This window comes from Pteropus alecto, unplaced genomic scaffold (assembly GCF_000325575.1).
Source record: "Pteropus alecto unplaced genomic scaffold, ASM32557v1 scaffold8, whole genome shotgun sequence".
In the NCBI taxonomy this organism is placed as follows: Eukaryota; Metazoa; Chordata; class Mammalia; order Chiroptera; family Pteropodidae; genus Pteropus; species Pteropus alecto.
The window spans coordinates 16,597,219-16,618,438 of record NW_006494609.1 but is presented as its reverse complement, the minus strand read 5'-3'; the positions used below and the strand labels follow the sequence as shown (position 1 = coordinate 16,618,438).

Here is a 21,220-nt window from a genome sequence, read left to right as displayed (position 1 = left end):
CGCCTCAACTTCCTGAGCCTCCTTCAAGGCCCACAAGGTCCCTTTTCTACACCGGCTTCCTCAGTCAGTACACATCTCTGCTACTGGACCCGTTACCCTGTGGAGGAAACTTTTGTTTACATGTCAGCTTCGCCTACCAGATAGCAAACTACCGGAAGGAAGGGGCTGTGGCTTACTCATCCGTTTCCCCGGCACCTGGGCCAGGTCAGGGCTCATAACGGCTTAACGAGCCTTCCCCGCTCTCCCAGGCCAAAGGGGCCACCCCTTCCTCCATAGCACTTTAGATGTTGTGTAGATCTTTACTATCACGGTCAGCACATTATCGGGATGGAATCTATGCCTTTTACACTCTATATCCCCAGAACCTAGCCGAAGGGAGGTGGTTCGGTTCGTAAATACTCGTTGTAGGAAAAACTGCTGAATAGTCAAACATGGCCCGATGATGGAAAACCTCAGCTCAGGCACTATGAGGTCACTGCAGATTTTCAATGCAGGAAATAACCTGCTAAAAAGCAGAGTTTTAGCAAAATTCCTCTAGGCAGACACAGGCCAGGAGACTGGATCAGTGTGGAGAGAGATGAGGCAGTGTAGAAAGCTACGAGCTGTTAGGGTAAACTGGGCAAGTGATGGAAAGAGCCTGACTCGGCTGTGCTCCACAATGAACAGACCCTGTGGTCAGATGCTGACAGTACCATGCCCACTGTGTGATCCTGGGTGAGTCACCGAACCCCCCTGAGCCTCAGGCTCCTCGTCTATGACACAGAACCAATACCTCACGTGGTCGTAAGGATTTACTGAGGGGAATATGGAAAGCACCCACCATATTGCCTAGCACATACGGTACAGAAATATCTGATTTTTGCATACATCCCACAAACATCAGGAGATCTCACAAAAGTATTACAAACAAGGCAAAAGCCTACCTGGACAAGCAGAAGGAGGTTTGTGTCTGGTAGAGGAGATTTCAGCTTCAGGGCCTGCAGAAGCTCTAGAACGACACTCCGAGACAAGTACAACTTATCCCGCTCCTAAATAAAACAAAATAGAAGAAGGGAAGCAATTTATAAAACTTCAATTAGAAGAGAGCTTTGTCAAAAGAGCTTCCAAAAGAATCACAGATCAGAAATTAAAAAACAAAAAACAAAAAAACAGTATTTAAAAATGAGTAATGAACTATCCTTGAGAAATGAAATTAAAACTTAAAAATAGGCATTTTTGTGTGTGTAATGAGTTTACTGTAGCACTGAGAACACACAATTTATTAGATAAGAAAAAAATAGGCCATCTCTTAACCATCGAAACCATGGGATTTGCTTCTTATTCACAAGAAATGATAGGTCCCCAGACCGCAGAAACTAAACAAATCTAAAAGTATTTTTTTTCAATAGAAAATGATTTAGAGAGAAACAAGTACAGCTGCTTAAAGGAAGGATCTCATAGCCTCCCTAAGGAAATTACTTTTTAACTAGAAAATAGAAGGACATCTTATGTACTGCCACCCATCTTTGTCAAATCATAACATTTTGATTTAATTTTTTTTTAGGCATGGCAACTCTTGGTTGACCTCACAGACTGCAAAGACCTTATCCACTTACAATCCCTTATGTTTTTATTTTTATGCATACAGCACCTGGTCTTCCTAGGTGGTCTCCCATCCAAGTACTAACCAGGCCCAACCCTGCTTAGCTTCCGAGAGCAGACAGAATTGTTCAGGGTAGCATGGCCGTAGACGTTTGATTTAATAGTTAAAAATATTAAATATTTTTAATATTTAATTTATCACAGAAACAGCTGAAGTTACCTCAATAGTGCTCTCCTTCTCCCTTTCTTGAAATAAACACTTTTTTGAATCATGCTTGTTTTTACCCTTTTACTACATATATATTGCATGTGTATACATAATGTATATTATCATTTTTGCTTGTTTTTTAACTTTCGATAATGGTATCATACTATACGTATCTTTCTGTCCTGTGAATGGAATGCTAGATTGTTTTCCATTTTGTTGTATTTTTTTATTTTCAACTATAGCACACATGCAGAAAAGTACATAAAACATAAATGTACAGATCCACGGATTAGTATAGACTGAAGTCCCATGTAATCAGCACCGGGTCAAACAACAGCACGTCATAAGCATCTTAGAAGCCCTGTGTGTCCTTTCTTGATCATAGTCAAGACCTGGAGACCCGAGGAGTCTGTATCCACTGTCTTTTCTTTCTACTCATTCTCGCTCATGCTAACTTGCCTCCTCATATGTCTGGTTATGTTTCCATGCCGAATCCATTATTAAAAAATTACTTGTGGAAATAATTTGAGGTCTAAAATGTTACCTTTCTCCAAAGAGCTTTCTGTTTGTTCTTGCCAGGTTCCTGGAGGCACGAGGAGTCCAGGGTTACCTCAATAAACATAACAAGCCTTGTACTCTCTTATTATCTTGGGCCATCAAGGAACTTGACACTGAGTTGCGTCCATGCGAGGGCAAGTTTACTTCTGGGTTATCTTTACTTTGTCCTTCTGAACAAAAGGTGTGGGGTGGGGGGCAGTGCAACATCAGACAGAGTCTCTACACTTCGTAGATTCTGGATCCTGACTTTGTCCTAGCTTGAATCTTCCAGAATTGCAGTTCAGCCTTTCAGTCACGTCTTCCAGATAGGCAAATACCCAGGGCAAAAATGGCTTTGAGTGCTAGGCTCCCATCTCTGCATTCTGTGCTCTCTCAGATCTTAGCCTGGTAACATCTGGTTAGCATTTCGATGCTTTTAAGAAGTTTTCAGAAAATATTTTGTTCAGATTTTTTTTTTTAACTTTTTAAGTTAAATGGCAGGATAGGTTCCAATGATCTAGCCCAACATTATGCAGAGAGATCTAGGATTTTTACTGGAATTATACTAAACGTTAAATGGCAGGATAGGTTCCAATGATCTAGTCCAACATCACGCAGAGATCTAGGATTTTTACTGGAATTATACTGAATATATAGGTTATTTTGTGAGAATCAGCTGTCTTTATTATGCTGGCTCCTCGTCCATGAACATGAGATCTGTCTCCATTTATTTAATGTTGTTGAATAAAATTTCCTGGTTGTCTCCATACAGTTCTTGCACATTTTTGTTAGATTTACTTTTTGTTGCCGTAATAAATGACATTTTTGAAGTATGTTTTATAATCATTTGTAGCTGAATATTAAGAGAGGTGATTTCTGGGCATTTGTGTGTAGCCAGCATCCTTGCCGAATTCCCTTACAAAAGTTAACAAAAAGGTTTCTATAGATAAATTCCCTTCTTCACATCATCTATGAAGAGTGAGAGTTTAATTTCTCCTTTCCAAGCCTTCTATGTTTGATTTCTTCTTCCTATCTTACTGAATTTTGTAGGCTCTCCAGGATCTACTGGATAGAAGCAGTGATAATGGAACTACCCTTGGCATTTCCCTATTAAGTATAATGTTTTCTTGAGATTACTGATAGACACCTTTGTCAAGTTAAGGAAGTTCCCTTCTATTCCTAGTTTGACAAGAATTATCATAAACAGATGTTGCATTATATAGAATACTTCTTTTGTATCTGCTGAAATGATCAAAGTTTTTCTCTTTTAATCTGGTCACATGGTGACATAAGTAGATGTTTTAATATTTATACCATTCTTATATTTTGAGAAAATCTTCACTGGGTCATGAGGCTTTAGTTTTAATGCATTAATTTGCTATTATTCATTCAGAATTTTTGCATCTTTGAAGTATAACTGGCTTATAATTTTCCTTGCCCCTACTGCGCCTGTCTGGTTGGTATCAAGAGTCTACAGGCCTCATAAAATGTATTGAGAAGTGTTCTCTTTTTTCTGTTTTCTGTATTAGTTTTCATTAAGTAGAGATCAATCTGTTCCTTAAATGTTTAATAGATGTTGTCTTTAAAATTGGAATGGTTTTTAACTATTTTTTAATCATTTAAGTCTAGTCATCTTTTTTTCTGATGGTTATATATTACATTTTTCTAGAAAATTGTCCCTATTGTCCAAGATTTCAAATTTACTGGCATAAAGCCGTTCATTTTAAAATCTCCAACATGCCTACAGTTAAGTTCCCTTTTTCATTGGCCAATACTCTTTATCTGAACCTTTTCTCTGCTTCTCTTGATCGGTCTTGTCAGTTTTGTCGATTTTATTAGTCTAATCAAAGAGCCCTCTTTTGGTTGTACAGATCCTCTATTGTATCTATGTTTTCTACATCATTAATTTCTGCTCTTATTTTTATTATTTCCTTTCCTTAAACTGTCTTATGGTTACGCTGTTATTCTTATTTTAACTTAAGTTGACTTGTTTAGCTTATTTAGTTTTTCTTCTTTTCCAAAAGAAGTATTTAACACTATAAATTTTCTTCGAAATACCTCTGTGGCTATATATCTCAAATTCTGAAATATAGTATTTTCATAATTGTTTAATTCTGAATATTTTTCTAAGTTCTCTTCTATCTCCTTTAATCTATGGATTATTTAAAAGTATATTTTTAATTTCCAAACATAGCACCATTAACCCATGCAGTACCTTTGTGTGAATTACAAAAAGAACACATACACAACACAAACACACATCCATATTAACATATGATTGCAAACCTGAAAACCTATATGAGCCCTGAAGTCAACAGCCCTGGCTACATGTATACATATACACTCTCACCCACTCACAGACACCCTCAATTTCACACTGGTACACACTTTACATACATCTTGACCCTGAAGATAAAGTGACTGTGTCAGGGTCAGAATCTGGCAGGGGGACAGGATTTAGACATCTGAGAATAGGGAGCAGCCAAGAGAAGAATCTGATGGGCTCCTGGGGGATAGTTGGGCCAGGGCAGAGCCATGTACACACACACGTGTAGCAGTGGTGTGTGCACGGGTACTGTTCTATATGTGTGTGTGCAGGGCCCCGCGAGATGGTAGGGAGTGTCTCTCCCAGTCGCATTAGGACTTAACCAGAGGCTCCAAATCTCTACCTCTGACTCAACACTGACATAAGATTTAATACGTCTAAGATGTGCGTGGTGTCCCCGTAGATGTGAGGTCTTTTTTAGGCCACCCTTGAATATCTATATGCAGTTACAGTTTTGTTATTAATAATTTGATTGCATTGTGAATAGAGAACTTTGTCTCTTTGAAACTGATTCCCTAGTATGTGTTAAGATGTTTGTGGCCTATTATCTATTCTGTTTTAAAAGGTTCCATGTTTGTTCTTCAATATATTCCCAAATCGGTGGATTCGAGATTCTTTTTATGTCCATTTGATTTAATTTGCTCATTATAGTGTTCAAGTCTAGTATAGTCTGATTCGTTTTTTATCTGCTTGATCTATCAATTATTGAAAGAGACATTAAAATTTCCCTCTATGATTGTGAACTTTCTGATTTCTCTTTGTAATCCTATTCATTTTTGTTTTATATATATTGAAGCTATATTATTAGCTACACAGAGTTTTAGAACTGTCACATTTTCTTGGTGAATTGTTCCTTTTATCAATATATGGCAACCTTCTTTATAATAATACCTTTCGACTTAAACTCCACTTATTGGATTCAGCTTTCTTTTTATTAATATTTGCCTGGTATATCTTTTTCCACCATTTTTCTTTCAAACTTTCTCAGTGTCTTTAGATGTGTTTTAGATGTGTCTCTTAAAAATAACATGCAGTTGAATTTTTAAAATCAAATCTGTAAATCCCTAGTGAGTCTAGTATACTTATATTTATTGTGATTACTGAAATATTTGGAATTCATTTTCATCATGTTAGTTATGCTTTATTGCAGCTTGTTTTATGATTCTTTTTTGTCTTGATTGACTTTTTATTCCTGTTTTTCTACTTGTTTGGAAATTATATATTACCTTTCTGGCCTTTGGAATTTTTACGTTTAAAACATTTACATGAATTCTTAAAATTTTTAAATTACTCATTATCTCTGCCCTTCTCACGAACAATATATAGAATGCTTTAACTTCAATCCCCAACTGTACATAACCCCTTCATCTTATATGTTATTATTACCTAGTATTTAGTGTCATCTTACTTGAGTATCCATCTGATTAGTCATTATTATTATTACTGCTTTATACTGTCGATGATCACTTAGAGGTCTACGCATTACCAATTTCTTTGAGCATCATTTCGTCATATATTTCGCTCCTTCCTTCCTGGTTTAATTTCATTCTTATTTAATTCATCTTTTAGTACTCGTTTCAGTTAAAACTCTATTAGGAAATTTCTTAATAGTTTATTTATTTAGCCTTCACTCTTAATGAATAGCTTAGCTGGTAGAGAATTCTAGGTAGACAGTTTTCTCACGATTTTAAAGACTTTTTCCTTTATCTTCTGGCTTCCACTATGCTGTTGAGAAGTTTGTTACCAGTCTGTAGAGTGTCTTTGCTCTTGGTTGCTCTTAAAATAATTGTTTTTCTTGGCTGTTCTGTCAAGTTGAATATGACATAAGCAGGTAAAACTTTAGTTTATTTGTAATATTTTTAGTGCTCACTGTGCTTCCCGATTCAGAGTATTAATAATTTTTCTCAGTTCTAGAATTTATAAAAAGCCTATTTTCCCTCTCTGAAACACTTATCAGTACATGCTGGATTTTCTCTTTATATTCTTCATCTCATTCTCTCTCTTGCTGCATGCTATGTAATTTCTTCAGATCTCTCTTTGTCTATGTCTAACTTGCCGTTTAACCTGATCATCAAGTTTTCTTATGTTAATCACGATTTCATCTCTAGAATTTCTACTTTGTTCAAAATCTACCTGAGTTTTTTTTAAAGTGGCAAGATCTCTTCTTGTGTTCTTAATTCATTCTTTGTTGGCTTTTATAGTGTCTATCACATAGTTCAAATGTTCAAAGTCCTTCAGGGGAATAATCTTGCTGTTTCTTGACTCTGCTAATCCAGCTCATGGTGGATTATTTCTTCATATGTTTTATAACTTTAGATTGTGAGCTAATGTTCTTCAGGATTGTAATTATGGGAATCCTGTTGGGCCTAGGTTGAAGGCATATCCCTCCAGAAAGGTTTGAGGGTTGACCAATGCTATGACTCGCTCAACACCAATGTTACTTGACTTTTCAGTTTGGGGGTTCACGGAGTATGATGAGATTACAAATTCAAACTCTAAAGATGTTCAAAGATAGAATCGTGATTACTAATTTTCTAAATCTTTCCCTCAGTTCCCAGGCTCTTTGTCACCTCCATATAAGATTACATTCTTTCCAAATCACCCTTTTACCAAATGTATAGCCTTTCAAATGTTCTGACTTTCTGTTGGGGATGACTCAGCTCCAACTCCTAGCCTGAAATAGTCCAAAGACCTCATCTCCTTTCTCTGTGTGGGCTTTAAAATGCAAGCCACTGAATTACAAAGACAAGCAACTCCCTCACCCCAAGACTTCTACAATATCAGTTTATATGCTTACCATGCTATTCTCAATTCTCTCTTCATTTTTGTCTCTTTCACCCTTATAAATTAGCTATACATTTAAAATCATGTTATTACATTTAATCCAGCATGTCTAGTGTTTTTAATGGGATAGCTTTCAGGTTATCGAGACTGCCAGATTGGCAGAAAGAGAATTCTCTAAAACCCTTATCTTTCCATGCCCTTTCTTTTGATTAAATAGGGAGAAGGCTAAATTGGATATTGCTATATAATTTTTATAATGTCTCATTATCTATGAAGGTGAGAACACCCTAGATCAAAGCTCTCTATAAGTAACAGTCATTTCAAGTTGAAGAAATGAGGAAAGATAGATGGCAAATGACAGTGTGAGGCCACTAAAGTTGTAACAGACTATGGGGGGGGGGACATAATGTATAATGAATATTCAAAAACCAAAAATATCTTGAATTCAAATTGGTAGTAGGTCGCTTGTAATCAATACCGATTGTGCACAACATAGAAAATACAAATCACTATGGAGCCTTCCTCCAACAAAATGCATTAATTTAAATTGAACATAGAGAAAATGACTTCTAGAAATAGAACATCTTTTCATTTTATTTGGTGCTGTCTTAAAGATCAATTTTTTAAGTGGAAAAAAAAGGAAGAAGTTATTTTTTAGGAAGTACATTTTAAAAAGAATAAAGTGTTGATTATTTCAGCAGTTAGGAGACATCATTACAGGTAATGTAACAAATAGTTTATAATCAGAAAGACTAAAGAGAAGATTATCAACACTCAGCATGGAAGAATGGACACGAGATGGAAAGAAATGAGTGTTTTAAAAGAAAAAAAAAAATCCATGATATAAAATTAGATTTTTATGAGGAAAATAAAGGGCTTACTAAGTGGACAACATGAATAAAGAACTATTCTGAATGTTCAAGAGAGAACAACAGAAACAGAGACCCCATAGAAAATAAACTTGGAAAACTTGGAAATTGGAAGAGTAACATTTGCACGTTGTTCTAAAGGACAGAAACACTCTCAATTTGCCCTGCCTCCTGCTTTTCCATGAGGACACTGTCTACCAGCTCCAGCAAAGCTGCTACATGCACTGGGCAAGCAGTCCTTTTCCACTTCTTCAGTGGTGGGGCAGGGGATACTAAAGATAATGCAATAGAGAAATCATTATTAAGGCAAGATGACAAAAGATGAGATTACAATCTCAGAGGCCAAGAACCCAGAACTGGGGAGACAGACAAATGATGAGAATTAAGGAGCTCTCCACAGGCTTTTACAAATGACAAGCTGATATTTTTCTACTTTGGGTATGAACTTGAAAAGGACGTTAAGAGGTCATTTAGACCATTATTTCGTTTCATTGAAAATACCTCTCCTGTTCTAAACCAAATGTGTGTGTGTGTGTGTGTGTGTGTGTGTGTGTGTTTCCTTCCTATGATATTTATTAGACCTCAGTAGGCTTACTCATTTTTAACTATATTAAAGCAACTAGCCTAACAGGAATTTGACACTGACTAGAAAGAAAACATTTCTGCCAGTTTCCCAGGGAAATACACACATTTGCACCCTTACCTTAGTGAAAGCTCGGTAACATAAGCCACACACCTCCACCAGGTAGGCCAAAGTGAAGACAGCATTCTGAATGACAAAGCTGAGCAGTTTTGAAAATGGTTCCAACAAACTCTGCAACGAGAGTGGGGCCAGAAAAAAAAAATTGCTGATTTTTTCATTAAAAGGGGATTAAAATCTTATGTTACTTTAACTAATAGGACCATTCTTTTTTTGTTTAAACTCTGTTGTCAGGTAGCAACTGTAGCAACCCTATTGGTCTAATAAGAACAAAACTGCATCTTCAATCAATGGTTTGAAGGGCACAATTTAATCATTTTACTGCTCAAAAAAAAGAATCCATTTTTCCAGATGGCATCATTTATAAATCAATCCAACTCTAATCGTGTCCTCATGTCTACCCCCAGACTGTAAGATTTGCATTAGATCTTCCATTCATTTCTCAGAATCTCTAGGCATCTATGGGTTCATCAGATTCAGCTCCTCTAGAAGCCATTCGCCTGAGTCAAATAGCACAAACCAACCCTTAGATAAAACTCATCATGACCCAGCTTCCTGCTAATGTTTATCAGGTCAGTTTTAGATCCACACGCTTCTTTTTTTTGCTTTCTTTTTTTTTCTTTTTTTTAATTTAATTTAATTTTTTTTTTTTAGGCGAGGCAACCCTTGGTTGACCTCACAGTTTGCAAGGACCTTGTCAGCTTACAATCCCTTATTTTTTATTTTTTATGCTTACAGCACCTGGTCTTCCTAGGTGGTCTCCTATCCAAGTACTAACCAGGCCCGACCCTGCTTAGCTTCCGAGATCAAACGGGATTGGGCTTGTTGAGGGTGGCATGGCCGTAGGATCCATATATTTTCTTAAGTCATGTAGGAACATTTATTGAGTACCTACTAAGTGTCAGACAGACTTAGATGCTTTCATATAGTTTATCTCATTCAAATTTCTTACAGCAAACCTGGGGAGATAGTATGTTATAATAGTTAATGATGCAAACTCTAGAGTCTCACATAAGTGTTTTCAAACCCTAGTTCTCTTTGACCTTGAATAAGTGATCTTACTTCTCTGGATTTGGCTCTCTCCTCTGTAAAATGAGGATGATAATGACCTCTCTCTCATTAGTGTTGTTGTGAGAATTAAAGAAGGTGATGTATGTAAAGCACTTGGCACTCCTAAGCCCTTCATCACTGTTAGCCATGATCTGCAGCGTAACTCTGAAGATGCACTATCCCCATTCTGCAGTGGAGGCGGTTAAGTATACAAGTCACTCACTTAAGGCCATACAGCTATTGAATAGAATTCAAAACCAAATTCCAGGGCAAATTTTCTAAAGGCAGCATTGTTCTGTAGGAAACACGGGATTTTAATTGGGCTCCAAAAGACTTCCACACCACGATTCTCGACCTCTATAGTCCTAACTGTCTGGATTATTAAAGTAATACATGCTCAATGTATAAATACAGGATCTGCAGAAAGTATAGATAAGGAAATAAAAGTCACACATAATCCTACCACTTAGTGATAACATTTTGATCTAGTTCCCTTCTTTGTTGCACATTAGTTTCTTAGTTGAAATCTTACACATATATAATACCACGTTTTGTTAATTTCATTTTTTTATTAGTATAACATAAGTTTTCCAGTGCCATTTAATTCTTCATAATCACCCATTTCATTTTAATGGCCTCAAAAGTAAAATTTTATTATAAATAGCATCCTAATAAATGTTTCTGCATGAAATTTGCATTTGCATTCTTTCTTAGAGTAGATTCTCAGAAAAGAAATCAAAGGATATGAGCATTTTTGAGATCCTTTATCTTTACTGATACAAAAATAAATTCATGACATGTCAGTTGCCCCTAAAGATAGGAAAATTATGTCTTTTATTTGTTTGTATTCCCTGCGGAAACCCATGCAGTGCTTTCCATATGAAAAAAATCTTAAAGAAACTCTTTGAAATAGTACTGTTGATACAGTATTCTTTGCTCTGTATAAATATCACTGTCCTGAAACACTGATGAGGATGAATGGGGACAGGATATATAGTGTTGATATATGCTATATCTTTATTTGTCAATAAAAGAAACCTAAATTCAGAGCTACATAAGAATTCGCTCTTTTATCTAGCAAAGCAGTATGGTGATGGGGCAATATGGTATAATAGAAAAATCAAGGAACTTAGAATCAAAGGACCTGGATTCAAGTCTAAAATCTTTCACTAACCAGCTATGTGACCTTGACCAATACACTTCATCTCTCTGAGTCTGTTTCCTTATCTGTAAGTGAACAGATTAGACCAAATGATCTCTTGCAATTTTCCAGCATAAACCGTGAGTCTTTGAAAGCACATTCAAGGTAAAAAGTTACAGGGGATGTGCCTCCTTAGTATATTAATTAGTAGTTATAAGCCATTGCAATACAAACTATTACACCATTACATATAATACAGCTCAGAAATGAAGCCAGGAAGACAAAGGTGAATGAGACACAGTGCTGTACTTCATGAAGCTTACTGTCTCACTGAGGAGACTTCAGCACAATGTAAGTGCTAATACAGAGAGCTGTATCAAGTATTGTGGGATCTGATATAAAAATAAGTTGCTACGGAGAATGTGAATATTTTTTTAATTGAAATTTAAATTCTCATCGTAAAGAATGAGGACTTCACCTCACTGACAAGGGTATAAAGCATTTCAGGTAAAGGAAATGGCCTAAGTGAAGGCAAGGAAATATGAAATTAAGTAAGATTAAAAATGTAAAGTAGTTAGCACTACTGCCATATGGTAAACACTCAAAAACAGTGCTTGCTGTTTTGATGATGATAATGATGATTCTGAAAGCACACAGGAGGCATGAGGGATGGGACGGGTAGCTGAAGACTAAACTGGAAAGGCAGGCTGTCAAGTTATTGAAGTACCTTCCTGTAAGCCACATTAAGGAATTTAGACATTATCCTAAAAGAAATGAGAAATTGTCAAAGATTTTTAAGCAAGGAATTAATGCAATGAGATCTGTGTTTAGAAGGATCACCTAGGTCAGAGAATGGAGGATGGGCTGGTGGACACAGCCCAGAACTAAGAGGACCAATTATAAAAAATGATATTGCGATATATTAGAACTCTTCACTAGACACTTTCGAGGAAGCTGAAAGTGATGCATTCAGGATGCAATAACCATTTCTTCAGTATTCCTACAGGCCTGTCTTTTTAGATTAAAAAATAACTAAATAACCAGTTGGTGTTGTTTTTCTGAAATATACATACCCTTGTGGCATTGGTAGAGGGTATCTTCAAGAGGCAAATCATAATTCTCAAACTGGAATCTAAAGAACACTGTAAACAAATATGAAAAAAGTAAAAGTCAGTACCCTTCTCATATGTCTTTTGCTTCATATATTTCCTATCAGCATTTATTTTAGGAAATAAAATCTCAGGTAGTGCTGCCTCCTTACAGTTTTCCATGCCATATATTCATGTTAAAAAAAAATTACTCTCAGGTTTTAAAATTTAATTAAACAAATTAAGCAATTAAAGAATTAAGCATAATTCCTAAACTATTTCTCAAAGACATATCCCTAAAATTAAATCAGATAGAGAACTGGATAAAAAATTGGATGAATGGATGGATGGATGGATGGATGGATGGACAGTCGAATGGACAAAAAGACAGACTGACCAATAGGTAGATAGGTAGATATTAAAATGTGCCCAGCTCTACACACGCACACTAATTTGTATAAGGTCATGTTGGGGGGAAAAAAAACTTAGATCGATTTAAAACCATCAGGCTTATTAGCCCAAATAAGAACCAGTCTCATCTGCCCTTTCTCTGCTACTAAAAGACATGACAAAAACCTGGGGAAAAGCAGTAAAATTTCTAGAAGAGAAAATCATGCCTTACAAATCTATTAGAGTTATATTTGGCAAGATTCCACATCAAAATGTACTTTTTAAATCTAGTTTACTGAGACTGGAGGAAATGTTACAGCAAGAATAAACAATGATGTTATTTAACATTCTAAATACATTACAATGGCAGGCTACAGTTAACTCTCTGTAGTTGTGTACATTAACCTCCTTAAGACAGTACAAACGAGGCCAGCGGTTCTCCTGGACCAGCAGCACCTCTGTTACCTGGCAACTTGTTAGACAGCAAATCCTCAGGTGGCAGCCCTACCGAATCAGACACTCTCAGAATAAGGCTCAGGAATCTGTTTTTTAGCAAGTCCTTTAGGGACACTGACGCACACAGAAGTTTGAGATCCACTTCTCTAAACTGATGAGAACGAACTACTGAAGGTTTTTCAATGGCTGAATATTGTTCCCAGAGAGTAAAAGCAAATCAGCAGATGATTAGAGGCAGTGCCCAGATCTGATCTAGGAGGGCAAGTCTTTACACACGTTTGGAAAGTATTTCACAAATATCTTCTAAGGAAACTGCTGGTCTATTAAACCTGCTCAATGCCCATGGGATTTGATGTGACGTTTACATTACTTTGAATCAGAGGCCGAAAACTGGCTGCTCATCGGGACTTTATGCTGTTTTAAAAATCAGGAAATATTATCTTGGAAAACGGGAAGATCAACAACATGAGGCCTGCATTCCCACACAACAATTAGCTGCAATGGAGTAGCAGCTGACCCCGGTTAGAAGGGACTGGTACTTTCCAGTTCCCAAGGGTCTCGGTTCTCCTTATTACCTTATCTCACTCCATTCCACTCATTAACCTTGGAGTCAGGGTCCCTGTGGGCATAAATCAGGTTTACCAGTTGTTTACAGCTGGCAGTACTTCCCCACTTGATCTTAGCCAAAAGGCCAAGAAGCAACTGATGACACTTCCAACTGGTCAGTGTTCAAGTTAAAAATTTTGACTATAGCATCGGCCTATAGACATTTGAATTTGCCATGCCTGCCCCACCCCTCTCTTAGAGTATGTGACTCTTAAGCAGTGAATGGCCCTGAATGGCCCTCTGGTCCTAGGGAGGTTCCACGTGGCCATGTTAAAATGTGTGGACTTGACATCCTACATGTGTATGTACAGCAGGTATATACACACACGGCTTCAGAGTACTAATCCTCTTTGCTTGAATTTATTCAGCTACTCTAGATCTGTGGGTAGACAAGGATCATAAAGATCTCAGTATTCCTGTTTCTCGCAGTAACTTCAAACTCAAAGAAAGCAGCACACACCAAGCTAAGGGGCCCTGAATTACCTTCTCTACCGAACCTATTTGGGGGTCATATTTTCTGAATCTGCCAATTTGGAAAAAGGTATTATCAGAGGTGGTTGGTTTTTATAGCACATTTTACATACATGTAATACTCGTTTTAGAAAAGGTGCTGCTGACATGTAACTTCACCTGTCAGATTAACAAGTGATTCATTTTGTTGCACGTTGGATATTTCTATCTGTGATCTGAATAAAGCACAAAAAGTTTGTAGAGCAAATCAAGTTCACAGACATAGCAATGGCCACTCCCAGCCACTCCTTTCTCCCTGCTATAGAGACCTGAATGCCTTTAATTCACCCCTGCTTTAGAAGGACTCTAGAAGTCTGTTAGTGGAAAGGACACTGGAGTGGGACTCAGGGGACTTAAGTTCTAACCCTCACACTGCCACCACTTCTCTAAGTCCGCAGTCCCCCATCTGGGAAATGGGGACACTGGAAAGGATGGTTTTCATAGGTCTATTCCAGCTTTAACAGTATAGGATTCTGTTTCTGCATTTAATGGGCTCATGCTGAAAATGTTCCTTAGGCTATCAGATTTCCAGCTAGGTAATCGAGTGTGTTTTTAAGGGTGCTATGTTGGTGGGGTAAGGGAGAGACTGTAAGTCAGTCAAACAAATATCATCTTGGTCTTGCAAGTATTTTATTCACAGACCCAAAGCAATCACTTCGCTTCAGATAATTTTCTAAAAATGAAACTTTACATTATATGTCTGGTCTCTGCTTAGACAAAACTATTTATTTACTTGTGTATTTATTTGTGTATATCCGCTTGAGAAAAATTTCTAGATAAACACAATCTACTAATGTCTTCCTGACCTTTAAATGCCTTCTGCACATCTCTGTCATTCTATGACATTCGGAGGGAACGACCTAGTCACTTCATGGCTAATAGATTCCTTATAGACCTTTATGAAACATTAAATCACCCAAGACCCTACTTCTCTGCTAGCAGATGGTCTGCAAACAGCAAGAAAGTAATTTAAAATGAAATGCTGGGCTCAGCTTACCTTCAGAGGCAAAACACAAGGCAGCTTGGCAAAAAATGTCTGGAACTGGTTGCTGATTGTGGTCCAGAGGCTACTAGGAGAATCCATGGGCAAAGCTTCCATGAAGGTAGCAATGTTTTCCAAACAGCGTATCATAGCACCCCCTGCTGGTAAATTCTTTTTGTTATTTAGACCCTAAAAACACAAAAGCATAGGCAATCAACTGCTGAAACAGCGTGGGAATTTGTGTAGCTATTTGGCGAAGATCAGTTTTAAAAAATCACGGATTCATGCTATAAACATGTGTCATGTAGCTACCATACAGGCTAATCATTGTAATTGGCAGGAGGACTACAGAGAAAAATCGACGAATTCAGGCAAACGTAGGGAGGAAAATTGTGGTCTGTAACTCAGTGAGAGAAGGCGAAATGTGAGCGAGGAAACCATCTTTTAAGAATCGACATTTGGCGTGGTTAGGAGCTAAGATGACAGTGAATGATGCTTACGGGAAACTCGACTGGCCGAATACTAAGAGTAACAAGTACAGGAGCAGCAAAGTCCCTGTGGCAGTCTGCCAGCCCTCCAAGCTAACCAAGAGCGCTAATAAGCAGAGAACACGAGACATGGATCTAAGTCTCGCAAGACACGAAACAAGCAGCGGAGCTGAGAAATGACTTCAAGTCTCATGATACAGAACATAAGCAGACCTTGAATCCAAATCTCGGGATGCAGTGAATAAGCGGTGACACTGAGACTTGAATCCAAGTCTCACAGCACGGTGCATGCTGCTCTAGCCAACACTCATTTCAAAAGACGGGGAGTCACAGGGAGGGGAGTACTGGACCACTGGCATCCACCCCTTGGTCGGTGGTATCCAGGCTTTAAACAAATAGTAAATCCACACGAAATAGCAATGTCCGACTGACACTGTTCTACGTGTTGGCCATTTTTAATTAATTAATGTTTCAAATTTAAATTATTTAAAATTTAATGTGGCATTTTGAATTTACATTTTAACTTTTAAATTAAAAACCTTTTTAATTTAATTTTTAAATTAAATGACTTCAAATTTCTTCCTCAGCAGGGATTTTGGGGGGTGGGGGACGGGTCGCTTAGAGTGTCATAAAGCGAACCTACCTCCAAGAGCTGACTGAGAGCAGCAATGGAGCTCAGCTCATTGAAGTCCATCAGAGACGTGGCTAAGGTCCGTAAAAAAGTCCCATCTGGAAAGTCAACAGTCAGATTTAGTGGTGTTCAGGTTTTGGCGACCTGCCGCGTTCGTGGTGTCTGGCTTCCCCGCCCCCGACGGACTGATTACCTTTGATGGTGCTCTGGAACAGCTGCGGGAAGATGCCGTTGGGGGCCAGCTGGTGGAGGATGCAGCGCAGGAACTGCTTGGCCACTCCCGCTGCGTTGCCGGGAACCATCATGCTGGAATTGAATGGATCAGGCAGCATGAGTGCAGGGATTTGTTTAGAGTTCAGGCCTTTACACACCAATCCTCTTATGGAATACCTCATTGTCCCTTTCATCGGTGAGATGAAATAGTCTAACCACACAGAACCCTATTAACGATAAGTTTTTAGAAAGAGAAAACCAAGAAATGCCAGAGTCGTCCCAGACTAACTCCAGCCACCCCAGTATAGACATGAGGGTTCCAAGGCCAAAAGCAAATGTCACAAGAGAATGGCCAAGTCAGGACTAGAACCCAGGATGAAGATTATCAGCAAGATCCTCCCACAAGGTGTCACTGGCTAAGGGAGAGGGCTGCTCTAAGGAAGAATGCAGGGAGGGAGATGTTCATTCCTATTGAGAGAGCCGGGAAGTTTGGGGTGGGGGCGGGCATCTGAGTTGGTACTTGTAAAAAGGACAGGATTTTGATACGTGCACTCTTCCTCTTTACCCTCTGTACTACCTCTGCATGTCAAAAGAGGGAGCCAAGAGATGATTACGTGGCCCTGTCCCTCAGACCAACGTATCAGAAAGGATGCTCCCAGAGTGATCAAGGAGTGAGTTAACAGAATGAAGGAACAGGAAATCAAAGGTCCCAAATAGATAGCTGGTAAAAAGTCTCTCTTCCCTAAACTGTTTCATTATGCCATGTCTACCCTGAAATGTTGGTTCAAGCTTGGAGGTCAAAAATGTTCTTCAGGAAGAAGAGACACCAAACTTACACAAACTTTTTCAAATTAGGGAATTTTTTTTTATCCTTCCCTACTTATTTTATGAAGCTAGCATAGCTCTAAAAATAAAATCAGATAAAGTCTTTACAAAAAAAAAAAAAAGGGGGAGGGAACAGAAAAGAAATGAAAAGAAAAAAGATTGATAGTCCTTGTGGACATTTCATCCAGCAACATATAAAAAGGATGACAGACCGTGACCAAATAGAGTTTATCTCAGGAATATAAGAATGATTTAATATTCAAAAACTAATCGGTGGGATTCGAAAAATTAAAGAATACAAGGCAAAAACTACAGTTATTTTAACAGAGAGAAAATGCATTTGAGAAAATTCACCATACATTCATGACAACATACATTCTCAGCAAACTAGAAATAGAAGGAAAGAAACATCCTGAATCTGATAAAGCTATGAAAACCTATAATTAATAGCGAGATATTAAATGCTTTTCCTCTGAGAACTCGCGTCTTTATTATTGCATTAGAGGTCCTGGCCATTCCGATATGGCATGGAAATAAAAAGAGCGAAGTGAAACTGTCACTATGTACAGATGTGATTTTTATATACAAATGCTTTTTAGATTCTAAAGACTCTAAAAAGCAGCTACTACATTAGTTATTAGTTAAATGAACTTAGCTTATTACATTACAATGTGAATACGAAAAAATCAATTATGTATTTACATAACAGAAGCATGTTGCCATTAAAAAAAAATTGGGAAGAATACAGTTAACAAAAGATGTGCAAGCCCTCTATACTGAAAGTCATAAAACATCTGGAGAGAAGCAAAAAAACTGAATGAAATGAGAATATACACCATGTTCATCAATTGAAGGACTCAATATTTTTATGTCGGTTAATCCTGAATTTATTTTTTTTTCCCAAAATTTTATTCTAAAATTTATATGGAAATGTGGAGAATCTAAGCTATCTAAATCAATCTTCTTGAAAAAGATGACCAAAGTTGGAGGATTCACACTATCTGATTTCAAGATTAACTAGACAGCTATAGTGATCAAGACAGTGTGGTGCCAGCTTAAGGATCAACATATAGATCAATGGAATAGGACGATCAACATATAGATCAATGAGATAGGATCAATTGAAATAGATCAACCTTAATATGGTTGGTTGATTTTAACAGATACCAAAATGTTCCAATGGGTAAAGCGAAAGTCATTTTTTTAAATGGTGCTGAAACAACTGGTTATCTACATAGATAAAAAGGAATTTCAGCCCCTACCTCCTACCATACAAAAATTTAATTTGAGATATATAATATAAGTGCTAAAACCATAAAACTTTTAGAGGAAAACATTGGAGAATATCTTCTTGACTTGAGGATAGGCAAAGTTTCCTTAGACAAACAACCAGAAGCATCATCATAAATGGTTTTAAATTTTTTAAATATTAGACTTTATCTAAATTAAAGACATCTCATCAAAATATACCATTAAGAAAAGGGATAGGCAAGCCCCAGACTGAGTGAAAATATTCCGAAAACATATTTAATAAAGGACTGGTATTCAAGATATATAAAGAAGTGCTATAACTCAATAATAAAAAGAAAAAAAAATTAAAATGTACAAAAGATTTGAACAGACAACACAAAAGAAGATTTACAGAGGGTCATGAAGAACACTTGAAAAAAATACTCAACAGCATTAGTCGTCAGGGAAACGTCAATTAAAACTGTAGTGAGATATCCACTAGAATGTGTAAAATTAAAAAGACTAACACCACCAATTTGGGGCGAGGATGTGGAACGACCAGAAGGGTCATACATTGTTGTTGGAAATAAAGAAAGGCAGAACCGCTGGTCTTGTCTCACACAATCAGATACCTAGCCTGCAACCCAACAATTCCATTCTTAGGGATTTACCTGAGAGGAAAAAAAAACATTTCTTTACAAATAGGCTTTTATAAAAATAGTCATAACAGCTTCATTCAGAAGAGACCAAAATTAGAAACAATCACATCCATCAATATGAACATGAATAAACCATGGGATACTACTCAGCTCTGAGAAAGAAACGAACTACTAATGCATGTGACAACATAGGTGAGTCTCAGAAACATGCTACGCAAAAGGAGCCAGACGCAAAAGCGCACGTACAGCATAATTCCGTTTATATGAAGCTCTGTGGTGGGAAAAAAATCACGACAGTGTTTGCCTCTGTGAGGGTAGAGGCTGACTGGGAAGGGGCATGAGGGAACTTTCTGGGGCTGATGGTGATGTTCTATACCTTGACAGGGGTCTGGGTTATGTAGGCATTTGTGTTTGCCAAAACTCAGTGAATATGCACTAAAGATACATGTACTTTCTTAGTTTTCTTTTGCATCAAGAGAAAAAACTGTGAACAAAATGGAGCTTTCGTTAATGATAACTTTACTGAAGAATATAGGAGGGAGTGTGCTAATGTCTGAAATTTACTTTGAAATGCGTCCAAAAATAAAATGGCTTGATGGATGGGTAGAAGAATAGGCAGATGTGATAAAGCAAGTAAAGTAGTCATTGAGAATCTAGGTGAGAGGTATATGAGCGTTCATTATAAACTTCTTTCGAATTTGCAGTATGTTTAAAATTTTTCATAATAAAATGTTATGGAAAAAAGTAAAAAAAAAAAAAAACCAAGAAATTCTATGACTAAGTGAAGGATAAAAAGAAGAGCAACATCCCTAAAATGATAAGTTACAGAAGTGCAATGACGACGCCATGTCATATTTGCACAACCGGCTGCAGCTATGCTATCGCATACACTGTCACTTGGACCTCACGACAGATGCCCTTATGGCACACAAAAGTCATATGTTAGTATCCTTTTATAGTTGAGAAAACTAAAGCAAAAAGATAAGTGTGCCAAAGTCACGCACAGTATCGAGTCCTGCTCTCCCGTGGTCCTTTCTCCCCACTTCAGCCAAAGTAACCTTTCTATATGCTACACCCACACATATACACACGCCCCTCACTGCTTAAAAATCCTTTAATGACTTCTCACTGCTGATAGAAGGATGCCCGACATATTTAATGTGGTTTATAAGCATCGTACAGTCTGGCAAGCCAATCTCAGCAGGAGCTTGCATCTCTGTGCTACCGCCACGCTGGCCTTTTCATAGTTCCTCCTCTACACCATGTTCTTTTACCACCTCCGGGCCTTTGCACATGCTTTTCCCATGACTATTTGCACAGTTAAACCCAACTCATTTTTTCAGATTTTAGTTTAAATATTACTTCTTAAAAGAAGCCTCTCCTTCTTCACCCCTTTACCACTACCCGGGCTGGATTAGGTCTGCCTGTCACACACCCACTCATCTAGGCATGCCAATCTAAGTAAATGGCACCCTCACCCACTCGGCCGTTCAGACCAAGACCTAGGAATCACTCTTACCTCCTCTCTTTCTCTCATACCTGACATCCAATCTATCAGCAAATTCTATTTGCTCCACTTTCAAACTATTTCCTGACGATAGCCTTAATGTGGCCACTTCTCACTCCCTTAAACCAAGCATTCACGATCTCGCACCTGCAACACGGAAGTGGTCTCCAGTTTGGTTTTCCTGCTTCCGCTTTTGACCTATTTTCCTCCATGACCTGTTTTCAGCGCAGAAGCCAGAATGACCCTTCAAAACATAAGTCACATCACTCCTCACTCCCTGTTTCATTCAGTGGAAGCCGAACTCCTTACGATGGGCTGCTGGGCTCTCCCTGGCCTGGCCTCCCCACCGCCTCCCCATCTCACCCCCGCCCGTTCGTCCATGCCCATTCCGCTCCAGCCTGCATTAGTCTTGTTCCCCAAACACGCTAGGCATTTTCCT

The 21,220-nt window shown here is 37.8% G+C and overlaps 1 protein-coding gene and 2 pseudogenes across 2 annotated transcripts in view; all 3 read right to left on the bottom strand.

The window, feature by feature from the left end:
- The window catches only part of UNC79 (unc-79 homolog, NALCN channel complex subunit), a 172,331-nt gene that overhangs the window by 27,236 nt on the left and 123,875 nt on the right, over positions 1 to 21,220 (bottom strand). For both annotated transcript variants that reach the window (XM_025042103.1, XM_025042104.1), the window contains 6 exons: positions 16,541 to 16,653; positions 16,360 to 16,445; positions 15,244 to 15,417; positions 12,270 to 12,338; positions 9,009 to 9,119; positions 924 to 1,028 (listed from right to left, as the gene is read on the bottom strand). In XM_025042103.1, coding sequence (XP_024897871.1) covers positions 924 to 1,028; positions 9,009 to 9,119; positions 12,270 to 12,338; positions 15,244 to 15,417; positions 16,360 to 16,445; positions 16,541 to 16,653 — 658 coding nt within the window. The remainder of the gene's footprint in view (positions 1 to 923; positions 1,029 to 9,008; positions 9,120 to 12,269; positions 12,339 to 15,243; positions 15,418 to 16,359; positions 16,446 to 16,540; positions 16,654 to 21,220) is intronic.
- LOC112473887 lies at positions 1,619 to 1,731 on the bottom strand (annotated as a pseudogene).
- LOC112473751 lies at positions 9,735 to 9,853 on the bottom strand (annotated as a pseudogene).